The sequence below is a fragment of the Uranotaenia lowii genome, chromosome 3 (genome assembly GCF_029784155.1).
Source record: "Uranotaenia lowii strain MFRU-FL chromosome 3, ASM2978415v1, whole genome shotgun sequence".
Lineage (NCBI taxonomy): Eukaryota > Metazoa > Arthropoda > Insecta > Diptera > Culicidae > Uranotaenia > Uranotaenia lowii.
In genome coordinates, this window is record NC_073693.1 from 221587100 (window position 1) to 221615020 (window position 27921).

Consider the following 27921-nt stretch of genomic DNA (forward strand, 5'->3'; position numbering starts at 1 on the left):
CTAAAATACGATTTAAGATCTGTAGATAAATTTTGGGGAAAGAATAATTTTGTTCGACTTTTTTCTTGATTGTCGATGAGTAATTTCTAGGTTTTGACCAAACTTGCCCGGATATTGCCAGGATTTTGGTCGACCATTTTGAAATCAAATGCCAGGATTTTACCAGGTTTTTAGAGAAAAATAGCCCGGTTTGTTTGGCCCGCATACATGCTGAAAAAATTCTGACAACCTTAGTTTGATACCTTGAACAAAGATCTCGAGTTTTCAACCCTCAGAGAAACCTTCACTGCAGTAGCGGACATACCAGTTTTATTAATTTTACACGGTACACGGTTATTCTCTGAAAAGTTCAAGATAACTTTAAATTTTAAAAGTTTTATGCAATTTCTTTTTTTTTTAAATTTCAATTTACTCGGGATCGACCCGGATGGAATTCAGGAATGTTTATAACAACGTCTATTAGCTAATTCAAAAAAACATGAATATCTCCATAAGTCGCATATTTATAGAATTTTTAACAAAATCTGTAAAACTTTAAAGTTGTACTTGTAATTGAAAATGGAAGATGCTGTTTTATTCTAAACCTTAATATGTAATGAAATTTTACATCCGAAAACTGTTCGATGTAATTATACAAATTCAGACAAAGCTGAGAAAAAGTTATTCCATCCGCCTTTAAAGCTATTAAAAATTATCATGAGTTTTGAATATCTCATAATCAAAATAAAGTGTTTGATTCACCAGAAACTCCTTCAATATATTCTTTACTCAAAGAAAAAGCTATGTGTTTCTTAACGTAGGGTTAGCGTACTGAATCCTCCGGATTTTTTTTGAACATGCCCGGATTTTCATAGTGATGTAAAGCAAACTACGTCCGGTTTCCCGAAAATTGTAAAAAAAATCTGTAGTTTTCTGGATTTATTTCCCATTATTAATAAAAATATATATGTAGAAAAATAAAATAAAGCTTAATTTTTTTAAGTAATTTTTATTGTAGCTGATGACGTGTTTTAAGGTGTTTTATCTAGCCTTCATCTTGATTTTTTTGAACAGGGTTTGCTTTTTACTAGTTTAAAGCAGTATTGTCTATTTTTTTTCCTCGGGAGCCCCTTAGACGGGGGGGGGGGGGGGGATAATTGTCATCGATCAACCCCCCCACCCCCTTGAATCCGGCTTTGGGACCTTACACATTTTGAAGATTAACCCAAAAAAAACTGACCTGTGCAAAATTTCAGCTCAATCGGACTTGATTTAGAGGTGCCAAAAAGCGCTCAAAGTTTCAGTTTTTTTTACCCTCAAAAATTACAAAAGGAGGGAGCGAAGAAAATCGAAAAATCTAAGTTTTGATGATCCGGATTACCTCTCGCCTTTCTTTCTCTCTTACTGGATTTTTTAAATTGTAAACACGATTTTTGACAAAGAAAGTTTTTGAACCAACGCTAGGTTTCGACGTGTTATACATTTTTTTAATTATTCAAAAAAGTGAATATTTCGATTTTCCGATTTCCTTTTATCTCCCCTTTGTTTGATGCCAATTACGTTGAAATATTGAGAACTCATTATTAGAGTAAAGGCTGAATTTTGAGTGCAGTTGCTCTCCCAAGAATAAAATCAAGTAAAACAAGGAATCTGAATAAAAACGAGAAATAATACTCGATATGTATGTATATTGACAAGCTTGACAACTAAATTTGAATAACAATGTTAAACTATTATGTTTGTTTGGTTCGAAAACTTCATTTTTAATACCTAACTAACGCAACCATCTGTGATAGAATAATAATGTACCTAGATTCACGGCATAATATTTTTATGTAGCTCAATTTTGTTCTTATCACTGGTCTTTTTTGCGAATAACTAATCCGTCCTATGTTTACTGTCAGATGTAAAGAGCTCAATTGAACATGTTACATACGACAATATTACATTTACAAAGAAATTCCGAATGATTCAAAATTAATTCGAGAAAGTGCTTTAGAAAATACTTCTTTCTTCTTCTTTTCTTTTTCTGGGATTTTCATCCTGTGCGGATGATTCATCCCTCTTTAGAAAATACGATAGTCAAATGCACACACATGTTCTACGATAATTTTTTGGATAAGTTGTCCAAATGAACCACTTACGGAAAAAACAAATTGTTTCTCTGGATTACCTTTTATTCTGCCAAATGTTATCTTTTATAAACAGATATAAGTAATTATGTGACGTCTGATTACTTGAGTAATAGGCGACGGAAACGCGAGTGAGGTGCAGCTTAAACTTCACTCAACTTTTGACAGATCTTACTTTGCTTCTATTTGGATAATCATGAGTTGTTAAGCCATGACCTTCAAAGAAACACGTAGGAAATCATTACATCGATAGTGCTAAAAAATTGCAACCATTATGCTAATGGTTGCAGGAAGCCGAAAGCGGCGTCGCCCCATTCACAGAACTATGTTTGTTCTATTTAAAGGACACGTGTGTCGGACTTGGTACCTAGGTACATATATTTTCCCAATGAACAAAACAAATTAAACCAGGAAGGAGGCGTTGAAATGGCGTGCAACGCTTCAATAGCAGCTCGTTTTCTTTTTTATTTTATTTGGTTTTTTCAACAGAGGGAAAATAAAATAGGTAGTCTACAGTCGACTAACCAGCGAAAGTAGTGAGCCGAAGTTGAGTAGGTATGGCTGAACTCGTAAAAAGGGGGCGAATTTGAATAATAAACCTTTGGGATAATTGCTGGTTGTGAGCAAAAGTTAATCGATCACTTGAGTTCATGGTACGCGCGTGACATGCTATGCAGAATAACAACACATTCATTGGCAGCACATGTTGGCTCCCGGATTGTAATGAATTATTTGTCACTACTTCACAGGGCTTCCCATGGCTTGAGCAGCTACCTCGAGGAAAGTGATTGAATTGGATCAAAAACGTAAATTCTTGGAGCCGAAGCGATTGAGTGAGGAGCAGAAATATCCGATGCACCATGGCGCTAGTGATGTTACCTTGCGATCTGCCCTGGTGGTCCAACGTACAGAAGAAGCTGGCGCAGATCGAAGAAACGCCCACCCTGGAAGTCATCCTGGAGGTGATGCAGAAGCTGCACGAACTATGCAAGTGAGTATTAAAAATGCTTGAAAAGAGAACAACATTTTAAGACTCCAAATAAGCATGCATAACATGAGGGAAGCTCCACGTTAGGAACCATTTAACAACAACGCACGTTTTGCGTTAATAGGATTAGTCAAATGATTTCACACGTTTATGTGTTTCTGGCTTTTTCGGCAGGCATCAAAACGATAGGTTATGTTTTTCGATTTCATTCGAACATATTAGGATAGTCGAAGGAATCTTTTCGTTCAATTACTGCGAAGGAAGCGCAGATCAATTTCTAGAGAGCTTGCACGTAAAACATTGAATAAAATTATTCCTTTTTTACGTATACTTCATACGGGTTTTTCATACATAGATTCGTTTAATGGTGTTACTTTAAAAGACATCCTATTTAAAAAAAACTTAAGCCTTACCTAGTTTGTTACAACGCAAACAAATAAGTTCTCTCGATTTATGTGGCTCCTGGCCCAGAGTACAGATCCCTCTGAACTTTTAAAAATAATAAAGCATGGATCACAGAAAATCTGGACGCATTGAAAAGGGTCTATCTCGGAGCTATGTAAACGAAAAAAAAGGTGTTTTGCACACAAAATGTAGGGTTTTTATTGCACTTTAAAGGAAAAATAATTTTAAAAAATATTACGATGTTGTTTTGATGAAATTTCGAGCTTTTCGTCAAGTATCCCTCATCATAGTTTGGACACCCTATTCGCTGACCTCAGCGGCCATTTTGTTCCACAATTTCTGCATCTCTGTTGCATTCCGAGTCGTCCTACCATTCTTCTTCATCTTCTACTTGACAATTGCCAAAAAAAAAAAAAATTCGATAGAGTGGAATTGAGGGCAGTTTGGTTGGTTGATGTCCTTTTCGACAAAATCCACCCCGTTGTCTTGATAGCAATGTAGTACCTCTTTGCTGTAGTGGCTTGCCAAATCTGGCGAAAACTTTACTGGTCCTTTGTGAGATCTAATGTACGGAAAAAAAAACGTTTTTCAGGCACTCCTCCTCGTACATTTTGTCTTGTTTTTCACAAAAACCGGGGTTTTTCGTCCGCAGCTGCAAATAACTTTCCAGATCAAACACTTTCTTGCAAACTTATCAGCAAAAACGAATTTGAACTTGGCGGGAACATGACCCCGACCAATGGCTTTGTAAAATTTTTGGCCAGGAAGCCGCCCAAATTCCATCTTCACGTACGTTTCGTCATCCATGAGGATGCATCCGTCGTACTTTGTTTGAACCTTGTTGTATAACTTCCAGGCACGTCCGTTGGCTACTACATGCCCTATTATGCGAATCGCTGATTTTCTATGTATTCCACGTTCAAATTGTGTTAAGAATGGGTGTAATCGTTGAAGAAAAGTGTTTTCTTCAAATGCCTTTGATTTTTATTACTCAAAAAGCTATAGTTGCTTCAAAAACTAGATTTTTAAAAACCATATTCAAAGCCACAGAACAAAACTGCCTTACAAATACGCGCCGCTGTGTATTCAATACGCGCCTAGCAGCCGAACGCACCCGAAAGCAGCCGAAGACCGAAAACACACCAATACTTACAGACACTTCGACTGAAAAGAAAATCAAAATGGACTAATTAAAATTTCAAAAAAATGAAAAGTAGATTTTTTAGGCTGAATTAACGCTCAAAATATGGTTTTAGACTTTTTGTTCATTTTCAATGAAAATTGGCCTTTTTGAAAAATTAATGCTATTTTCAGCCTATTACGATTGGCGCGTTATAACGAGCGCATGGGCCGTGATAGAACATACCCATAAAAAGCATATCTTAGCGAGTTCAGTAAGATTTTTTAGTATAAAATCATAGTTAAGATTCTCCTCTATCGATGTGTCAGAAAATATTGTCTTATTCGTTCTTCTCTGCTTGGTGACACCTTAGGTGGAATCCATAAATTACGTAACGCAAAATATGCACTTTTTTGACACCCCCTTTTCTCATGTTTTTAAATACTGATTTACGAAGGTCAAAAAAAGATTTTAAATTTTTTTAACGTTCTTTAAAACGGAATTAATATTGATCAGAATCGTTTCTTAGTACTAATTGATGATAATTCTCTGATAAAATAAATTAAATGTCTTATTACGAGTTGCTCTGTGCTTGTAAACTGATGATTTACCTTGTTTTCTTAATTTTGTTCAAAATGCATAACTTGTTACGCAAAATATACTCTACTTAGTAATATTCTTCGGAATAATAAAAATTGCACTTTTTTTAATCAATTGAAAAAAAAGTAAAATTTCCGTCTTAAGGTTAAATTGAGTTCTTGGGGATAAATGTACCCAATATTCGGTTTTCCAACGGTTATTTCACGGATATTCAATACACATTTTAAGGAATCTATCTAAGAATCTTTAAACAGGAAAGGTTACAATCCAGTTTCAAACATATTGAAGCTCACAAATTTGATGCTGATTTTGGTTTGCATATATCATTCTGCCAAAATTGCATGACATAAAAATAGCTGCAATGAAACTTAAATTTTTAAGGAAAAAATCGTTACGTAACGATGAGCATACCTCCCCCCTTCCCCTGTGTCTCAATTCGTAACGATCGAGCTTACTCCCTCCCCCCTAGGAGCGTTACGTAATTTATGGATGCCCCCTTATTGAAAGTGTTTTAGAAATTAGATCGAATTGAAGAAAAACATAAATTGTGAAATTATCACGACACAGGGGCATTATAAGGAAAAATTCATACTTGCCATGACCAATCACAGAATTTAAAACAAATTGGTAATATTTTGCAGGCTTAAAATGTTTCAGATTCGTCAAAACAAGGGTGGCGCATATTAGCCACATGGGGCGTTATATGAACTTTTCCCCTATATTCTGCTTCAATGCCGATCGTATTCCTTTGCACAGACGAATCCGGCATTGAATTTCTTGGCGATGTCATAGTTCGACTGCCCTGGGTTTGCCTTGATCGTTTTCAACACATTAAAATTTAGTTTCCGATCCTTAGTTCCACTATGACGCTTGGTATGAACCTGCCGATCGATAGTATGCATCGCACAGAAACGCTTCAGAACGCTGTACACGGTCGAATTGACCATTTTTAAAAGACACACATCGTCTTAGCCGATTTAGGCTTTACAGACTGAATAAATGACGTAGACAACTTAAGATTAACATTTAACACCCAGTACCGAGATGGGAATCGAACCCATGCTATCAGTGGACCTAGCGATTGCCGTCTTACCACGCTAACCACTTGACCAACGAGACGTAATTGAGCATTTCTAAAGATTTCGCGATTTTTTAACCTTCCAAAGTCGTTCGGGTCAATATGACCCGAAGCGCACATTCAAATCATCATAACTCTTCGAGAAAAAATCGCAAAAATTTGATTTTAAAAACCTCCCTGGGGAATCACGATATACACAATCTGTAGTACTAGGCAACTTCCTGTGACCACCGGAAGTGCTCCCTCAAAAAAATCCGTAATTAGGCTGTTCGGGTCTATATGACCCGAGAGTTTGCGTAAGTTCCCCTGGCCGCAAATATTGACCGATTTCGATGAATTTTAATTCATTGTATAGATAATTTATTCTAGTTTCTCAATATTGAAAAATAAAGTCGAAATATTTTACGAAATCACCAGTAGCTGATTCCGAATGAAAAAAGTCCCGAAAAAGAGCTCTTTTTAGAATGCCTATAACTTGAGACAGGTTCCAAATATTGCGCTGATTTTATAATATTTGGAATTGTCAAGAATAAATCTATCCATGGATGTATAAATTTTTGGTGGTCCAAAGGAAGTTTTGGCCGCTATCCCGGAACTTCCGGTAGAAAAAATTCTTACTTCAAAAAAGTCACCCAATTTTGGCTTTGCATTGCTGTATCTCGGTTACCAATGGATCGATTCTCTAAATTCAAATTTTAGTTTTTTTTCGTTAACTTTATTATTATTTTCGTACAACATAGTTAGTTCCTCAAAAATCTCAGCTGTTCAGTATATGGTAATAAAACTCACATCTTTTTTGTCATTTTTCAAACTCCCCCTCGTGTCGGTGGGTTTACGCGATTTTGTTAGCGTGATTTCTCTAAAATTTGAACTCAAATTGGTCACTTTTTATATACCTAGAGATTCATTAGAATCTCCTCTTTCGATTGACATACATTTTGTGTGGTGTTTTGAAATTTTGTAGCAACATTTTTTGAATTTACTGAAAGCTGCCAGATTTCAACCAGTTTGGTCCACGTTTTCAACAGGTTGGTGTACAAATCTCGCACCCCTCACGTAGCTGCGGGAGAAACAAATCCTGTAGCTCTCTTTTTGTCGCTCACCAAATCTACCACCCAACCCAGCAGCAGGAGGAACTGCCGTCTCGCCGCGTGGTTTGTTGATTGATTGTGATGATGCTGATAACGAAATGAATGCTTTATTGTTGTAGGAATTGCTTGAATCTTTTTAGATTTAATATTTTAATGGATGGGCAACATTTCTAAAGTTCACGTCATTGATTTCAGATTCAGATTACAGATTTCAGATTGCAGATTTCGGATTTCAGATTCAGATTCAGATTTAAATTTCAAGATCCAATTTCAGATTCAGATTTCAGACTCAGATTCAGATCTCAGATTCAGATTTCAGATTTCAGATTTCAGATTCAGATATCAGATTCAGATTTTAGATTCAGATTTCAGATTCAGATTTCAGATTTCAGATTTCAGATTCAGATCTCAGATTCAGATTTCAGATTCAGATTTCAGATTCAGATTTCAGATTCAGATTTCAGATTCAGATTTCAGATTCAGATTTCAGATTCAGATTTCAGATTCAGATTTCAGATTCAGATTTCAGATTCAGATTTCAGATTCAGATTTCAGATTCAGATTTCAGATTCAGATTTCAGATTCAGATTTCAGATTCAGATTTCAGATTCAGATTTCAGATTCAGATTTCAGATTCAGATTTCAGATTCAGATTTCAGATTCAGATTTCAGATTCAGATTTCAGATTCAGATTTCAGATTCAGATTTCAGATTCAGATTTCAGATTCAGATTTCAGATTCAGATTTCAGATTCAGATTTCAGATTCAGATTTCAGATTCAGATTTCAGATTCAGATTTCAGATTCAGATTTCAGATTCAGATTTCAGATTCAGATTTCAGATTCAGATTTCAGATTCAGATTTCAGATTCAGATTTCAGATTCAGATTTCAGATTCAGATTTCAGATTCAGATTTCAGATTCAGATTTCAGATTCAGATTTCAGATTCAGATTTCAGATTCAGATTTCAGATTCAGATTTCAGATTCAGATTTCAGATTCAGATTTCAGATTCAGATTTCAGATTCAGATTTCAGATTCAGATTTCAGATTCAGATTTCAGATTCAGATTTCAGATTCAGATTTCAGATTCAGATTTCAGATTCAGATTTCAGATTCAGATTTCAGATTTCAGATTCAGATTTCAGATTCAGATTTCAGATTCAGATTTCAGATTCAGATTTCAGATTCAGATTTCAGATTCAGATTCAGATTTCAGATTCAGATTTCAGATTCAGATTTCAGATTTCAGATTCAGATTTCAGATTCAGATTTCAGATTCAGATTTCAGATTCAGATTTCAGATTCAGATTTCAGATTCAGATTTCAGATTTCAGATTCAGATTTCAGATTCAGATTTCAGATTCAGATTTCAGATTCAGATTTCAGATTCAGATTTCAGATTTCAGATTTCAGATTCAGATTTCAGATTCAGATTTCAGATTCAGATTTCAGATTCAGATTTCAGATTCAGATTTCAGATTCAGATTTCAGATTCAGATTTCAGATTCAGATTTCAGATTCAGATTTCAGATTCAGATTTCAGATTCAGATTTCAGATTCAGATTTCAGATTCAGATTTCAGATTCAGATTTCAGATTCAGATTTCAGATTCAGATTTCAGATTCAGATTTCAGATTCAGATTTCAGATTCAGATTTCAGATTCAGATTTCAGATTCAGATTTCAGATTCAGATTTCAGATTCAGATTTCAGATTCAGATTTCAGATTCAGATTTCAGATTCAGATTTCAGATTCAGATTTCAGATTCAGATTTCAGATTCAGATTTCAGATTCAGATTTCAGATTCAGATTTCAGATTCAGATTTCAGATTCAGATTTCAGATTCAGATTTCAGATTCAGATTTCAGATTCAGATTTCAGATTCAGATTTCAGATTCAGATTTCAGATTCAGATTTCAGATTCAGATTTCAGATTCAGATTTCAGATTCAGATTTCAGATTCAGATTTCAGATTCAGATTTCAGATTCAGATTTCAGATTCAGATTTCAGATTCAGATTTCAGATTCAGATTTCAGATTCAGATTTCAGATTCAGATTTCAGATTCAGATTTCAGATTCAGATTTCAGATTCAGATTTCAGATTCAGATTTCAGATTCAGATTTCAGATTCAGATTTCAGATTCAGATTTCAGATTCAGATTTCAGATTCAGATTTCAGATTCAGATTTCAGATTCAGATTTCAGATTCAGATTTCAGATTCTGATTTCAGATTCAGATTTCAGATTCAGATTCAGATTTCAGATTCCGATTTCAGATTCAGATTTCAGATTCAGATTTCAGATTCAGATTTCAGATTCAGATTTCAGATTCAGATTTCAGATTCAGATTTCAGATTCAGATTTCAGATTCAGATTTCAGATTCAGATTTCAGATTCAGATTTCAGATTCAGATTTCAGATTCAGATTTCAGATTCAGATTTCAGATTCAGATTTCAGATTCAGATTTCAGATTCAGATTTCAGATTCAGATTTCAGATTCAGATTTCAGATTCAGATTTCAGATTCAGATTTCAGATTCAGATTTCAGATTCAGATTTCAGATTCAGATTTCAGATTCAGATTTCAGATTCAGATTTCAGATTCAGATTTCAGATTCAGATTTCAGATTCAGATTCAGATTTCAGATTCCGATTTCAGATTCAGATTTCAGATTCAGATTTCAGATTCAGATTTCAGATTCAGATTTCAGATTCAGATTTCAGATTCAGATTTCAGATTCAGATTTCAGATTCAGATTTCAGATTCAGATTTCAGATTCAGATTTCAGATTCAGATTTCAGATTCAGATTTCAGATTCAGATTTCAGATTCAGATTTCAGATTCAGATTTCAGATTCAGATTTCAGATTCAGATTTCAGATTCAGATTTCAGATTCAGATTTCAGATTCAGATTTCAGATTCAGATTCAGATTTCAGATTCAGATTTCAGATTCAGATTTAAGATTCAGATTTCAGATTCAGATTTCAGATTCAGATTTCAGATTCAGATTTCAGATTCAGATTTCAGATTCGGATTTCAGATTCAGATTTCAGATTCAGATTTCAGATTCAGATTTCAGATTCAGATTTCAGATTCAGATTTCAGATTCAGATTTCAGATTCAGATTTCAGATTCAGATTTCAGATTCAGATTTCAGATTCAGATTTCAGATTCAGATTTCAGATTCAGATTTCAGATTCAGATTTCAGATTCAGATTTCAGATTCAGATTTCAGATTCAGATTTCAGATTCAGATTTCAGATTCAGATTTCAGATTTAGATTTCAGATTCAGATTTCCGATTCAGATTTCAGATTCAGATTTCAGATTCAGATTTCAGATTCAGATTTCAGATTCAGATTTCAGATTCAGATTTCAGATTCAGATTTCAGATTTCAGATTCAGATTCAGATTTCAGATTCAGATTTCAGATTCAGATTTCAGATTCAGATTTCAGATTCAGATTTCAGATTCAGATTTCAGATTCAGATTTCAGATTCAGATTTCAGATTCAGATTTCAGATTCAGATTTCAGATTCAGATTTCAGATTCAGATTTCAGATTCAGATTTCAGATGCAGATTTCAGATTCAGATTCAATTTCAAATTTCAGACTCTAATTTCAGATTCCGATTCAAATTCCGATTTCTGATTAAAGTTTCTGATTATAATTTCAGAATATTTGTTACTTGAATCATAGATTTTGTGTCTCCTGCAGTAGACACTGCTTGAAATAAAAGAAAAGAATCATGATAACATTTAAAACAAATGTATCACTGAAGAATTCTAAAATTCAGAAAATTCAGAAGAGAATCATGATAACATTCAAAACAAATGTATCACTGAAGAATTCTAATGATAAAATATCTAAAAAGATTCAAGAAGCTTATTTCAATTTGGAAAAAAACCTTTCTCTATTTTAAAATCAAAACATTTACTACGCAAAGAGGCATCAGCATCAGCACAACCAATCAACAAACCACGCGGCTGGCAAGTTGGACAAATTTGCCCTAGCCATCAAAACGCGAAGAAAAAAAAAACACGCAACAAGACGGCAGTTCCTCCTGCTGCTGGGTTGGGTGGTAGATTTGGTGAGCGACAAAAAGAGAGCTACAGGATTTGTTTCTCCCGCAGCTACGTGAGGGGTGCGAGATTTGTACACCAACCTGTTGAAAACGTGGACCAAACTGGTTGAAATCTGGCAGCTTTCAGTAAATTCAAAAAATGTTGCTACAAAATTTCAAAACACCACACAAAATGTATGTCAATCGAAAGAGGAGATTCTAATGAATCTCTAGGTATATAAAAAGTGACCAATTTGAGTTCAAATTTTAGAGAAATCACGCTAACAAAATCGCGTAAACCCACCGACACGAGGGGGAGTTTGAAAAATGACAAAAAAGATGTGAGTTTTATTACCATATACTGAACAGCTGAGATTTTCGAGGAACTAACTATGTTGTACGAAAATAATAATAAAGTTAACGAAAAAAAACTAAAATTTGAATTTAGAGAATCGATCCATTGGTAACCGAGATACAGCAATGCAAAGCCAAAATTGGGTGACTTTTTTGAAGTAAGAATTTTTTCTACCGGAAGTTCCGGGATAGCGGCCAAAACTTCCTTTGGACCACCAAAAATTTATACATCCATGGATAGATTTATTCTTGACAATTCCAAATATTATAAAATCAGCGCAATATTTGGAACCTGTCTCAAGTTATAGGCATTCTAAAAAGAGCTCTTTTTCGGGACTTTTTTCATTCGGAATCAGCTACTGGTGATTTCGTAAAATATTTCGACTTTATTTTTCAATATTGAGAAACTAGAATAAATTATCTATACAATGAATTAAAATTCATCGAAATCGGTCAATATTTGCGGCCAGGAGAACGTTCGTAAACTGCAGGTCAAATTTATCAAAAATAGATTTGTACGGAAATTTTGCGAACGGCTTTGGAAGGTTAACCCGACCCTGTCGGGTTTTTGACGTGGGAGTCCAAAATTAATTTTCGTCCCGCAGCTTTCATCACGTGTAACTTTTTTAAAACAAAACGAAGCATAATGAAATTATCAGCACTGATAGAGGAAACATTTCCGAACAAAGTACTGTCAAAACATTCCAGATCCGACAATTAGGAGCGCTATGGAATAACAAACAGTGCGTCCAGATTTTGAGTGATCCATGCTTTAATCCTACCTACCTCCAAGGTAACCTAAAAAAATTGCATTTGCTATAAAAATCTGTAGGATCACATTGTTTTCAACAGGCTTGCAATCTCTCTAACGAGAATCACTGACATGCTCGGTTTTCGAATCTCGGTAGAGATTCTCTGAAACACACCAGGGAAATTATAAGTTGAGTCTCCGTAGAGTAGGAGAATGTGATAATCTCGGTTTATACTGAACGACTGTTCTCTCAAGACTGTGCGCTGCTCTCGTTGCTGCTCGCTATTTATAGTCTCTCGTACTCTTAGCGCACTCATCTGACTACGAGGGTTTTCTATTCTATTCAGGATGCCACAGAGAACATGATCTATTGTTCCCCATCTCAATGAATCTTCAATTTGCCATGTATTCCATGAACATTTCGAGTAAAAAAACAAGTGAAATCGTTTAGAAAGTGTTTCCTACAAATACCAATATTTGTTTTCATTGGCTAAGTCCATCAAACTGCTTCAAAAGTCTAGGTCTTCTTGGTCTAAGATTCAAGCTTTTTTTTTGCCTTGAGAGCATAGGATATGAAAGCTAAAATCTGAAAAAAAAAAAAGCTTAAACCTGAGAGAAAAAGCTTAAATCTGAGTGATGTGCTTCCCACGGATTGTACCTATAACATTGTCAGGATCTGTACGCAGCATAGAGCCGAACACACCCGAAAACAGCCGAAGACCGAAAACACGCTAAAAGACTTTTTTCTTGGAAAGAAAAATAAAAATGGACTAATTGAAATTTCAAAGTTGTAAAAGTTGACAAAGTCGGGCTAAATTTATCCTTGCACCTTCCTTGTTTTTTTTGTAGTTTCTACACTTTTTGTTCAATTTCATTGAAAATTGTCCGTTGTAAAAAATAATGCTATTTTCAGCATTTAATGGGTAGCGCGTTATATTGAGCGCATGGGCCGCATTAAAACATACCCATAAAAGCATAGTTTAGCGAGTTTAGTATGATTAAAACAACATTACAACAACATTAAAACAAATTGGTAGTATTTAACAGGCTTAAAATGCAGTCTCTTGAAAATACGAGTGGCGCGTATTTGCCACACGGGGCGTTATATGAACTTTCCCCCTATCTGTAAATCAAATCAACAAAACAGAGCAGGGGTGTTAGGTGGTTTTGTCAAAAATCAGAACAACAAGAAGAAAAAGTCAGTATTTTTCAGGACACCACATATTCTGCTTAAATTGCATAAATATAGGCGTAATACTGGTACTGTAGACCACTTAATTTTATGCACTAGACCCCTTAATTTATGCACTGAGGCGAGCAGAATCTATTCCCGGCAGTTTATATGGAAAAATACCATTTCAATATCAGCTGAACCGAACGTTATTATCAGTTAACTATTTTATTACAGATTTGTTCGTTATCCTGATAATTTAACTAAAAATTCAATTACAGTTTAGATATTTTTTGAAAATCAGGACAATTCAATACAATTCAAGACCATTTTTCCAAAATCAGGACAAGTCAGGACAGTTTTAAATATCAGGTTGGTCTTCCGAAATCGGTCGGATTTTGGTCCGTTCAACCCGTGAATTGGTCTGAAAACAGGCGAGAAAATCAACCAAATTCGGACCAATTCAGTGCACTGGTGACACAAGTTTTCGGACGACGCGACACAATGCGAAAAGCAAACTGTCAAAACAATTGGTCCGGATTTCCAGACCAAATTTGGTCCGATTTCAGACTTAAATTGGTCAGATCTTAGTCCGTTTCTAGACGGATTTCGGACCAAAATAGGTTCGTTTTCTGAATCCAAATTTATTATTGCGGCCATCGCAAAATAATAAAATTAATAACTGTATTTTACTTCTACAAAACACATAACAAAATATAAAATATCATTGAAACAAACATTTTTCAGCTTTCAATCGAACAATCTTCCGACCCAGTGCAAAAAAATATATGACATATCAAAAACTATATGGTTGCTATAATTGAAACCGCGGTGGAACGTTTCGAAACTACGATGCGTCGCGATAATTGTTTTTAATCCCGGTCTAAGGTTAGGTCTTGTCTTCGACGCTGCTTTTAGCAGCAGGGAAATGGTCCAGAAAATCGTACGTTTTTTAACTAACAAACTGTTTTTGACAACAGGTCCGTTTGTGAAAAAACGCTCCGATCCGAGTCAGGACAAATCCTGATTTATCAGGACATCTGGTACCTCTACGACAAAGCCAACCAGTTACCAGAGATGCCAATGTGCTTGATTTTTCATGATTTGCCTGATTTTTCGAGGCTCAGCCTCTGATTCTGGGAGCAAGTTTTACGATCAGTATTTCCGAGATCAAAATCCGAATAAGAATCAGGATGCAAGATCAGAATCATGTTTCATGATCCAAAAAAGGATTCGGAATCAGATTTTGGGATCAAGAAAAGAATCGTAAGTCCTGGATCAGGTACCGGGAGTCGAATTCTGGTTCCAAGATCTGGATTCAATCAGGATCATTATCAGGATCGTTAGAAAGGTTCAAGAATTCAGTACCCGGGAACAGGACCAAAATCCACATCAGCTTGAAAGATCTAGATTCAGAATCAGGATTAAGATTAGAAACCCAGAGGTGACGTTCAAAATTTAAGTGAGGGTTCAGAATCCAACATGAGGATCTGATGAGGAATAGACTGCCCCAAATTTGTATGAGAAAATTCAAACTTGTGAAATGTTATGCGCTGCAGGCTTAAATTGATCCTTGGCCTAGTACCTACAAAGTCTCATGCCAAATTTGGCCAGATCGGATCTCGGGAAGGGGTCGCTCAACGAGCCTAAAGTTTGTATGGTATTTTGAGACATTTTGTTCGGGAGGAACATGAAAATTCAGTTATTCATGAATAACTTCATGATGTAGAATTAGATTTAGGATTTGGATCCAAAATCATGACCCAGGATCCAGAACGGCACGGGATTTTAGCTTGGTAGTTTCTCAATCGTCCATGGTGGTTAGAAATCTTACTGGAGTGGATGCTGTGACGTGCGCGAGTAACTTTGAAAGCGTTACCTAATCGGCATACGTCTTGGTGGAGGCCTACGTGCCAGTCAGAATTTGGCAAAAGAGGAAAAGGAGAAAGAGGAAAAAGGAGAAGGAGAATAAAAAGGAGGAAAAAGGAGAAAGACCAAACATGAGAAAGAGGGAAAGCAAAAGGGTGAGATGTATAAGTGCATTAGTATATTATATATAAGTGCCTATCATAGGGTGAAACAGATGCATATGAAGCCCAAAGTGGTTTTATTGGGACGAACCCACTCACGATAGCAAACACCCGGTTTGAAGTCTAATTTCCATCTTGTAAAAAAAAAGGATCCAGAACTATGATCTAGGATCAGGATTCAAGATCATTATCTGGAGTCCGGGATCAGGATCAGGATTCCAGTATCAAAATCAGGATTGTGGATTCAATATTTTGGTTCAATATTGAGATCATGGTCCAGGATTAGTATCAAAATACCGGATCAGAATCAGGGTTCATGATTAGGATTCGGGATCAGCTGTCCAGAACGAAAGTTCTAAATCTAGGATCAATTTCAGGGTTGGAACAAGATCAGTGTCAGGTTCCGGGGCCCGTACGCTGATCTGTAGCCCTTTTGGATTGGAAGTTGTACAAAATGTAGTTCAGCAGAGTAATTTGAAGTGATAAAGTTTCAGAAATCGCTCGCAAAAACCAAAAGGCAGAATTGGAATAAATTTTGTAATATACCACATAAGCAAAGTTGTTAAACCCTATTATATCAAATACTGATTTACTAATTTGTCATTACCTTTTCAACTTTTTGCATTCAGAAAGTATACAAACTAACATTTTATTCTTTTTTTTCAGCGTAAGTCTGGATCCGGATGACGATGGCAAGGACCACGCGGTATTCGAGGGCCTGAAGCACTACGTTGAGCAAACACTCGGCGAAGAAGACCGGAAGCACTTTCTACAGCGCACCGTCCGGAGTATTGCTCGACATGCCAAGGCTCTCAAGCTGCACCGCCCACCGCGAGGTCTCAGCTTTAGCCTTCAGCAGCAGACGGACTGCTACGAGTTGAGCTACCGGCTGGTGGCCTCCCTGCTGGGTAACGCATTCTTCTCCACATTTCCAAAACGCACCGAGAAGACTCACCCGACGCTACAAGACTTCAATTTTACTCATTTTTTTAGTGGATTAGTAGAGTTGAGTTGCTTTGCTATGGATTCAGAAAAGTTTCTAATATGTTATTTTTTATTCACAGTAGTAACGTACAAAAGGCCAAATTTAGGAGCTTTCTCAACTATTTCGATTGGCTGGAAGACAATCCGGATGTACTGAACGGAACGCTCAAAGTTAGTAGAAAAGTGATGACTGGAAAACAATGGTTAACAATAGAAGATTGGTTGGAATGCGGGTTACCTTTATGTGATGTTGAAATCAAACACGAGGGACGTTTGGATAAAGCTAGCTCCGACACCATGCAGACGGTGTTTTCGAGTGCTCGGCTAGGCGGAGACGCGTTGAGTGCTGGCGATTCACAGGAATCGTTACAATTCTTTACATTTCCCGAACTATTGGCTGTTTTGTTATACGTAGAGGCTTTGGAAGACAACGAATCGTTACAGATAGAGAATGCTCATCACATGTCCCGGATAATAGAGCCGAAGGGCAGAGCATTGTTCGAAAGGATAGAACAGCCTAAAAAGACCACGTTGAGTTGTATTGATGCGGAGAACTATCGCACCCTGCCGTCGCAGCAGTTCGAAGAGGATGATATTTTGCGAGAGTTGAACAAGTGCCTTCTATCGTTCAGACAGAATACAACCTGTCCTGTGGTGGAACCAAGACCCAGTGAGAAGCAGCGACCGAACCGATTAGAGCAGCTAGAAAATACCTCAAACAAAGGTCGTCTATCACCAATTGGTGAAAAAGATCGAGAAGGTTCAACGCCGGGATCACCAGATGTGTGTACAACTGTATTCATTACTCAAGCTACAGAAAATTCTAAACGTTCCAGCAGTGACTCGAACAAACTTGAAAAAGACATCAACAAAAGACGATCGTGGCTCTCTCCGGAACGCCCTTGTGGAGCTCTTTCGAACTGTTCGACGGGATCGACGAGCGGGGTGCTAACTGGTGGTCACAGAGGCAGATTCATAGTTCTAGGATCATCCGGAGAATGCCTCCCTGTAAACCGACACCCATTACGAATTCCCATCCAAAATGATTCCTATTCCAGTTGTGAGTCCAGCAACGATGAATTTCACAGCGCTCGCGATAGTTTCGATGAGGACGATGAAGATGGCTTGCGGGCCAGGAAGTATTCCAACGATCTAGACACTCCGGAAAGGAGATTCACATTTGCTCAGAGGCTTCGGGAAGCATTACAAGACAATAAACTACCGTCGGCGAGTACCGAGGAAGGCAGCTATGCGGTAGGAATCAGTGTAACCGGGTCCCAACCGAAGGATCAGAACATTCGTGTCAAACGTGGAGGGTCGTGTGGGTTCGTGCTCGATGGATCGATGGGTAGCACTTCCGAGGAGCGAGATTGGTTCGATCGATGTAAAAAGAAGCAGAATGGTTTGCTGGAACGGAGGGAAACAAACGAGTCTTCCAGGTACAGTTTCGATTCCGATTTGGGATCAGAGCTGGAGGAGGTGTACGAGAAGTTTGCCAAGTAAGTAGACTTGGAAGAATGGAGTATTCTCAGACGAATCACATATTAGAACTTAGAGTATATGTATGCCAAATTTAAACGAGAATCTCGAGAGTGAGATTTATCACTTTTAAAAGTAGAATTTCGCGACGAGTGACGGTAGACAAGACCTGGCCGATAACTACACTGCCGCTATTCGCAAGACTGTCCCATATGCATTTTCGTCATTTTTCAGTTTTTCTCAAAAATTAGTTAGTTCTTCAATTTAGACTGAAAACTTTCATAACTTTGTTCTCAACATATATGAAAAAAATACCAAGTCATGTCTGTCCCATATGAAATATTCCCGCAAAGCTGTCCCATATGTCTATTTATACAGAATGCTTCAAAATTGCTCCTATAATTTACGTTAATTTTACAAATATTCATACAATGTGTGCGACAAAATAAGCATTCATTGAAATTGCGAAAGTTAGATTAGATAAAACAGTATAGTAAAGTTAAAAATAACAATCTCCATAATTTTTACAAGCTAAGTTTAGCCTAATGATAAATTCCATCAAACTGTTTTTTTTTTATTTAATTTCGCATGAATCTTATTGAATTGTTCTTTGTAAAACATGGAAAATAGTCAGCTACAAAGCCATATTTTTAAGGTTTTTGTCATGCTGTTGCTTGCTGCTTGGACTTTCATAAAATCTATGAACAAAAATACGCGTACCTGGTAGCACACGCTTAAGTCTTATTGTATTGATTTTTCTCATCAAATATTTGCAGCCAAGATACTTTGCTGTTTCTGATTCAGCATTTATTTAATTTGAAGGTATTTATAGTCTTTCTAAAAAGATAATCGACCGAAAAATTTTCCAAAATATGATGGTACAGGTTGTTTTATTCATGGAACGTTGTTATTCATTTTATTTTAGACCCACTCTATTCTTACGATAAACTTTCTTTATCTTTGACTATCTAAACATGTCAAAAAAATCATTTCAAACTTATTTTTATCAGTAAACAACCAGTAAAGTGAATAATATAGCGCAGATAGAGAGAATCAAATGATCAACTGACAAAAGAAAAGCCAAATATGGAACAGCTTTGCGGGTATATTTAATCCGCATGCGAAATATACTCGCAAGGCTGTCCCATCATTATTTTCTCCTCCGCATCAACAACTTCCAAATCAAAAACACATTGGACGAAATTCTACAACAATTATCTTAATATCTGTGAAGAAAGAAGTAGAAAAGGTAAAGTTTCAACCGAGAAATCCACGAAAGTTTATAAAAATCTTTAAAGCCGTTTTTCTCGGTTCGTTGTTTTTGCATATGGGACAGACTTGCCGGCAGCGGCAGTACATAGGTGTGGCTTTTTGATATAAGTTGTCTTTGCGCTCCCACCATACAGACAGTATATGAGACCAAACTCCATCATCGATGTTGAGCAATCACTAGCACAACTGACCTTTGCAGAATCTAGCTAGCAAGTGATAAACAATTTGTAATTAAAGAGTCGATAAAGTTCAAAGAATTCAATGATCAATTTTATTTATTATTTATTTATTATATTATAAATCAACGGATCACATATTGATCCAAATGAAAACTATATTTTAGGACAATATACATACAAGCGGTAATCTACGTTAAACTTAAAACTCTAAAATTTTTTCTTCGGTATACATCACGCGAAACGTCAAAGTCGAAGTACCCGGAGTAGCGGTTAAATGTTTTTATAACACCGATTAGAGCTGTGTTGGTCCCATAATTGTTCAGTCGGAGAGGGACGAAGAGCTGAAGATCACGATTCCTCAGAACTCGTGGCCATACGTTGAGTCGAAGTTCCTCTAACAATGCGGGGCAGTCTATTCTCGATGAGAGCAGATCCGCAACGACCGAGGCTCGTGTGGCGGTCCGGCGGGCTTGCAGCGTGTCGATGTCGATAAGACGACAGCGGCTCTCGTAGCTGGGAAGTCGGAACGGGTCGTGCCAGTTGAGTTGTCGGAGAGCGTATCGCAAAAAAACGCCGTTGGATGGCCTCAATACGCTCTGAGCCGTTTTGATAATATGGGCACCAAACAGCCGAGGCATATTAACACGTTCGTCGCCCAAAAAAAATCTCAGAGCATGAAAGTAAAGCGAGAGAGCTTCAGATTTACAACGCGTGGCAGAACTGAGCGGCAACCTTGCTTAAGAGAGCCGTCACCCATATATGGGTGACGTGGCGACGAACGTGTTAAAGGGTCGATCGAACCAAACTACAATAAAGACTCTTCAAGCAGTAGACATCCTTGAAGTCTTTCGTCATGCGGAAAAGAAGACCCAGACATCTGGAGGCTTTGTCGACGATGAAGTTAGTGTGAGTCTTGAAATTCAACTGTGTGTCAAGAATCACGCCAAGATCTTTCACTTGTTCGACGCGAGCGATAGCCTCGTTTCCAAGATGATAAATGGCTGATAATGGGAGCCACTTGCGGGAAAACGAAATTACTGCACATTTACTGCGATTCAAGGGAAGGCAATTTACATCACACCAAGAGGCGAAGAGGTTGAACTGACTCTGTAGGAAGTTTACATCCTCGGGACCGTTGATGCGGCGATACAGTTTCAGGTCATCAGCATACGCTAGTTTTGGTCCATCAAGGAGCAACAGCACGTCGTTGAAGTATATCAGGAAGATTATTGGTCCTAGATGACTCCCTTGAGGCACTCCGGATTTGGCGGAGAACTGACTGGAAAATGATTCACCTATTCGAACAATGAGTTTTCGTCCTACCAGGTAGCTGCGGAACCATTCCAGTAGAGACCCGCAGATACCAATACGATCGAGTTTGGCGATGGCTATGGAATGGTTCACCTTGTCGAAAGCAGCTGACAGATCAGTGTAGATGACGTCGGTTTGAGATCCCATGGCAAAACTGTCTTGCACAGTAGACGTGACAGGTTTGTAGTCGTAGAGCGCTTGGGCATAAATCCATGTTGTTCATTTGATAAATAAGGCTTGCAATACGAAAAAATGGGTTCCAAAACAACCAGCTCGAACAATTTGGCTGCACATAAGGCAGAAATGCCACGATAGTTGTTCACATTTCGTCTGTCCCCTTTTTTGTGCACCGGAAACATATAGGCCTCTTTCCATAAGGATGGGAATGTAGACTGATCGAGTGAAATTTGGAAGATTATTTTTAGAGGTATCAGCATATGTGATATATATATATATCGCTTCAAGAAGGTAGCTGGTATGCCATCTGGTCCTGCGGAAAGGCTGTGTTTCAGCTTAGCGGTCGCTTTCAAAATAATATCGTCGTCTACAACAATTTGATTCAGCCATGTGTTCAAATGAGGGACGTTACAAGCCTTGCTGGTAACTTGGTCCGAGGATATTGAGTTTGAGTCAAATACACTACGGAATTTGTCAGCGAAGAAGTCACAGATTTCAGGTTCCGAAGTCGCTAAATTATCATCCAGAAACATGGAGGGCGGTAGGCCGGATTCTTTCCGCTGGTCCTTGATGTACTGCCAAAATGATTTGGGTTTTGTTTTGAAACCTCGCTGTATCCGAATTAAGTAGCTCTGGTAGCAGCGTGAGCATAGTTTTTTGTAAGCTGAGTTGAGTTTGCAATACTCATTTTTAGCGCGGAGAGTTTTGTGCCTAGTGTAATAACGGAGAGCTTTATCCTTGAGCGTTTTCATTTGTCGAAGTTCTTTCGTTACCCAAGGAGCTCGTAGGTTAGAAACTGATGAGCGTTTCGGTACGTGACGATCGATGATGTAATTGCTTATATGGGAAAATTTCATAGCTGCAGCGTTCGGATCGGAAGATTCCAGTTCAGATTCCCAATCGATAGCATCGAGCGTTTGTGAAACAGCGACGAAATCAGCGTTCTTAAAGTCGAGAAAGAATTGACCAGGTTTTGCGATGTGGGCAAAAGCTCTAGGAATATCAAGTGAAAGCAGCAGAGCAGGGTGATGAGGAACAACCTTGACCAAGGGCATAGGAGCCTCTTCAATCGTAGCCAATTGGGGTCCGTCGCTGATAAAGCAGAGATCGAGCATGCGACCATTTTCATTCTCTATGCTGTTGATCTCGCGGAGAGTTGCCGTGCTTAGAGAGTCGAGAATCGTGTTGGAAGGCACCGTAGACGAAGATCTGGTTGGATCGGCAAACAAAAAATTGCCTTGCGAGGGAATCCACTTAAGTCCTGGTAGGTTGAAGTCCCCGATGATAACGATGTCGTCTTCAGGAAGCGTGAGAGAACACAATTTAGAAAGGCCGCTGGAAAAGGAATCAGCAAAAGATGCATTTCTAGTACGATCAGGAGGCAGATACACAACCCCAACGTAGAGTTTTTTCGTGCCAAGATCGATACGGGTCCATACGAATTCTTGATCGTTCCATGATTCGTCGTAGACGGGGATGGCTGAAAGAGTGGATCGGATAGCAATCAGAACTCCACCACCTGTGGATTTCGTGCTGTTGTTGGGACCTCTGTCACAACGGAACACAGTGTAGTCAGAGCTGAAGACTTGACTAGACAGGGTTCTATCGTTCAGCCAGGTTTCTGTTAAAGCGATAATATCGTAGCAGGAGCATGATGAGGCTAGCAGATAATCGCTAACGCAGGAGTTGATACCACCAACGTTTTGGTAGTAAAGGTTGAGATGATCGCTTTTCCCAGCAGGCAGATCGTGTCGTTTCACACTGGAACGGGAAGATCCATCACAAGAAGGAAGGTCAACTCGATATGGATACTTGCCTGAGAGAACAGGCTGGAGCACCCCGTTGCCACAATCGAACTCAGGGCCGGGACGACTGATGACGCTGGCAATGCCTTTTTCGGTGCGTCCCGGTGATGGAATTCCGTCAGAAACGGTTGATTTGCGCAAAGCATCGTTGATACAGAAGCTGTTAGAAGTTGAAGTCTGGTTACGCGCAGGTAATGTTTCCAAATTTGAAAAATACTTGCCTATGAAAGCAGGCTGGAGAACCTCGTCGCCACAATCGAGCTCAGGGCCGGGACGACTGATGACGATGGCTGGAATCAGCGCGACTGAGTCGAAGGGCTCGGAGGTCTCCTTAGTGCTAACTACGTTGCGTCCCGGAGCTGAAACCCATGATGAACTTTGTTCGGACGACGAGAAACTCGAGAGTCTGGTGAGGTTGCGTGATGCCGAGGCTATGGAAGACCCGTTGTCCATATATGATGCACCATCTGTAGTGACGATCACTGATGCGGGGCCACACGAGGTGTAGAACTGCGGGTCGCCATGAACGACGTCACAGGCTGGGAAGTGACAGCAGGAGTCGGAGGGTTTTTTGATCCAAAATCCTCGAATTCACGGAATAGAATTCCCGATGGCCAAGTCTTCGGGGAAAGGGCAATGTCTTTCAGCTTAGGATCCACCCCGACTTTGAAGGAAATTGACCTGAGCGTGGAGACATCAACATCTTTGCGGACTAGGGCATGAACTTCGGTCGACTCGCATTGTAGACATTCCATAACAAGTTCTTCTATGTCCTTAGCCGTAACACTGTTATGAAGTCGTGCGAGATAAATCCAAAATTTTTTTTCAGGAGGAGCAACTGTCGCAATAGTTTTAACGGTCGCTTGTTTAGTACCCACACAAGGAGCGACAGTTGGGTTCTCGACTCATCGCCTCTTGTTGGTGGGAGTAGCTAGGCTAGGCCATGGAGCAGGGATGCGAGGAGATGGGTTGATGTTGGGACTAACGTTCAAAATTTTGTCCAGCTTCAGGTTGGTCGTTCACAATACACAATTTTCATAATGTCTTGTTTTGTTCTGCGCATATACATATTCACAAGACTAACGGATGTTGGGATCTCTAACAAACTCTGGATGAGACAAGAAGCAATCTCGTTATCGCCTCGCTTTCCGATCGTTTCATCCCAGAGATAACAATTTCCGGTGTTCTGTCCAAGGTTGGTATCGAAAATGATTGACTACTGTCTACAGTAGAAAGCCTGGCCGCAAGTAAGATATGGTGTTGACAGTTGCTTTTGTAAATCGAACGAAAATGTTCGAATAGATGGATCATCCTGCTGTGCTGATAGAACATCATTTTTTTTTATCGATAGCCACGATTCGCAGCCGGCAGTCCCACTTGTTCTGGTATATGACAATCCTTTGTCGTGCGAATTTCGATTAAAATACACCGATTAACAATAGTCAATTTCATTGGCATTCAGGAAACGGATCCGATAGATTGAAATTCAATCCTACTCCGTTCGAAAAGCATCGCTGTTGGGCATCAGATTATTAATCCCGTCCGTGATATTCTCATTCACGAATATATTTTTTTAAAAAGTTCAAGAATATAAAATTAATGCAGGTGAAAAAAATCATTAAAATCCTTACCGAAATCTTCATCATTACCCGAAAAATTTTCATTGTCTTTTTATGAAAGAACTTCGCTAAATTTTCCGAGATATTCAGCCAGAGTTGATCGTTCACCAGCGTGTTTTCTCCTTCGCTCGAGTTATCTTGGTTTTCGTCGTCTGATAGGAGCCATGACACGTCAGAATCAGAAAAATCAAAAAGATTTTTCCATCCATTCTAAAACCAATACTGTTTACTACCTAAACTTTGGATTTTCCAAAAAAAATTTCGATAAGAAATCTTATTTTGCAGCTAAAATGCAGAACCACCTAAAATCCAAAACGTTCAGCTGTCACTTAACGACCTTTGGTACCATGGCGAATCAAAACGTCGTAAGAGACAATTTCACTCGAATAAATTTTAAGACTCATTTTGAAAAAGAGCACATGATTGCCGTCCAAAGTAAGCAACCAAAAACTTAATTTTGTGTATATCGGTTCATACGACATAATCAAAACAAACTCTAGAAATAGATTGTGATGTATTCGCGAATAACCCACAGGTTCTGCAAACTCTTCATACTGCTTAGCTTCTCTACCGTCTCGCAGAATTGATGAAGTTGTACTCGAAACTCTGATCTGCTACATCAGATTGCCTAAGCGTATATCCTACCCTCTTAACTTCGTCTTGAACGAATCTCAAGACCTTTGATTCTAGCCAAACCGATAACTAGCTCTTAGACCCTTCGGTTTGAAATAAATCTTCCAAATTAATCGATTTTTGATGACTTGATGTCGATAAAAGCGAATTAAGTCGGAGTGCCACTTGACAGTGATTGAAAATCGTGTTTAAACTCTTAGCTCTATCTGTGTTTTAAGAGTTGTACCTAGTTGTTCCAGTTTCGACTACTCAAAATCAATCACTTAATTCTAATTACAGGTGGTTAGAAGAACCGATCAGTGGTGATAAGCCGAAGAAGCTGGACGCTCGAGACGAGGCCGTGCTCCGGTTCGCCAATTCGCTCCTCAAGCGAACGTTGAGTGAAAGCTTCGTAGGAATTCCCCTCACGGACGACGCCCTCAGCGGGGAGAAAGGATCAGACGGTACCACTGTCCGCAGCAACGTCAGCCAGCAAGAAAAGGTAGTACTGAATGTGAGGTCCCTGTCCCTGGAACTGGCCAAACACAAGCACAAACTTGCAGCACAATTGGTAAGTCTGTTGAACCGACCGATATCGAACGAACCACGGTGAATTGAACGATTGGCAACAATTGACTTCGCTTGGGTTTGGTAGAAAAGTTTTCTTTTTCCTCCTTAAAAATGGTTTTTGTTTAGTTGTGTTATGATTAGGTTTTTATACATTTTTGATTTCTTTTCATCTCCCGATCTCATCCCTGTCCGATCGCTTTGGTTTGGTTTTGGTTTCATTGTACAAATTGCATTACACCATCCCCGCTCCATGACCATTCCATCGAATACCATCGCACCACCACAAACAAACAATCGCGCCCTTGTTCAGCGCAATGAGTATCTGGCCCTGGAACCGGCGAAACTGTTCAAATGTCCCAACATTCAACTGACTCAAGCCGACCAGCGAAAGCTGTTGCATCGATTGCGATCGAGTAGTTCGATCTGTTCTACCACATCCGGACCGCAGCCGGTGATTCCGACGAGACCGAAAAAGAAAACACGAAGGCGACCGATCGAGCGGCAATCTTCGCTCAAAACTCGGCTCCAAAATTACAAACCGAGCTGGTCAGTTTCCTTCTATCAGGATGTTAAGTGCGAAGATGTTACCCTAAAGGTAGAGTTGCCGGAATCTTTTTGTTGTTTTGTTCTATGTTGGTGTTGGCAAGTTTTACTCGTATCAATCGCTAACATACACTGAACTAACCCAATCTGTTCTTCACGTGCCCGTAATAAAACAAATAACTTGTTCGTCTATTATTTAGTATATTTTCTCTGGAGATGGTTAGGTAACTGGGGCTTTTATCTTTTTGCAGATATCTCAGATAGCACAAAAGCGAACGTTCAATGTGAACCTTCGACCAGTGGCAACCGGAAACTGGGGCTGTGGAGACACGAAACGGGGAGATGTGCAGCTTAAGCTGGTGATCCAATGGATGGCTGCCAGTGTTGCCGGAATTCCGTACCTCATCTACTACACCGCTGGCAGTGAGAAACTTTCGAAGGTAATTCCGGAAAATATTCTTGAAAATATTATGTCAAATTTTTATCTCTCTTCTCTGCAGCTGGACACAGTTTGTCGGGTGTTGAAAGATCGCAAATGGACGGTCGGTGAACTGGCGGCAGCTACACTATCTCACGCCAAGGACATCCTGGAGGATCCCTTGTACTACAACAATGATCGAAACTACAGCTCATTCTTCGACAAGCTGATCCGCTTGGAGAGAGGCACCTCAGGCCAAATTCAATAGCGAGGTCCGGGAACCAATGATGATTAGTTAGAACTCCAATATTAATGGATTATAAGTAAACAAAACAGCTTACATTTTACATCTAACTTCTATATACAGAAAAGACACCATCTTAACAGTAAAGGAAAGTTAAAAAACAGGAGAAAAACATCTCAACATCCCTGGCGTTGCTAAAGGAATGTAACAGAAAAGCAATATTTATTGTTGTTATATATAGCTTTGTACTATTGCAAGGTAGAAATTGTGTTTTTTGTAAATGCATATACAAAACAGAATAACTTAGCCACAAACTGAAGATAAAGTCTTCCTGCGATGACTTATAAAAAAAACATTAAATATGATATAAACTGTTATACATTTTACACAATAAGCCATTCGAAAGAAAATAAAACAGTCGTAATTTTAGTTTCATTTCAAGTTAGCTAGGGTTTATGGGGGAAAAGACTTAAGTAATTTTTGATTATCTGCTGAATATATTGAGTCCTTTTTAGTTCTAAGGTTCGTAACACAAACCAGGCCAAATGTAGCTAAACAAAATTAAATTTATAACTCAATTGTAGTTTCTGGAAAGATTATCACCCGTATCATATACAAAACCAACCAACAATAAACTTTTCAGCTAGTGGTTTTTGTTTCCGTTTCGAATATCCATAGTTTATGACCGTAATATATTAATCTGTTCGAGTCATTGATTCTTTCTATTTGTTTCGAAAGCCTTCCCTTAACTTGGTTCTTCATTATTTCCAATCGCTTACTCCTTTTTGAAATTTCTCAGGAAACAAGATAAGTCTCTATCCAACGCTGACACTCTACCTACGATCTACAGCCACAGTACAGTACAGTCTACTCGCGATAATAAAATTTCAATACTAGAATTTAAATATTAGAATTGAATATCCATACAGGTGCACCAAGAAA

At 38.3% G+C, this 27921-nt stretch overlaps 1 protein-coding gene across 3 annotated transcripts in view; it reads left to right on the top strand.

Moving 5' to 3' along the window:
* The window catches only part of LOC129755186 (uncharacterized), a 47087-nt gene extending 19404 nt beyond the window's left edge, over positions 1-27683 (top strand). The window contains exons 2-8 of one of the 3 annotated variants that reach the window (XM_055751555.1): positions 2861-3102; positions 16433-16771; positions 16834-18249; positions 25505-25775; positions 26085-26369; positions 26569-26757; positions 26818-27683. In XM_055751555.1, the coding sequence (XP_055607530.1) occupies positions 2972-3102; positions 16433-16771; positions 16834-18249; positions 25505-25775; positions 26085-26369; positions 26569-26757; positions 26818-27003 (2817 nt within the window). In that variant the 5' untranslated portion in view covers positions 2861-2971 and the 3' untranslated portion in view covers positions 27004-27683. Of the gene's footprint in view, positions 1-2860; positions 3103-16432; positions 16772-16830; positions 18250-25504; positions 25776-26084; positions 26370-26568; positions 26758-26817 lie in introns of all 3 variants that reach the window. The other 2 variants (XM_055751554.1, XM_055751556.1) reach the window with 2 other exon arrangements.
* The last annotated feature ends 238 nt before the right edge of the window (positions 27684-27921 follow it).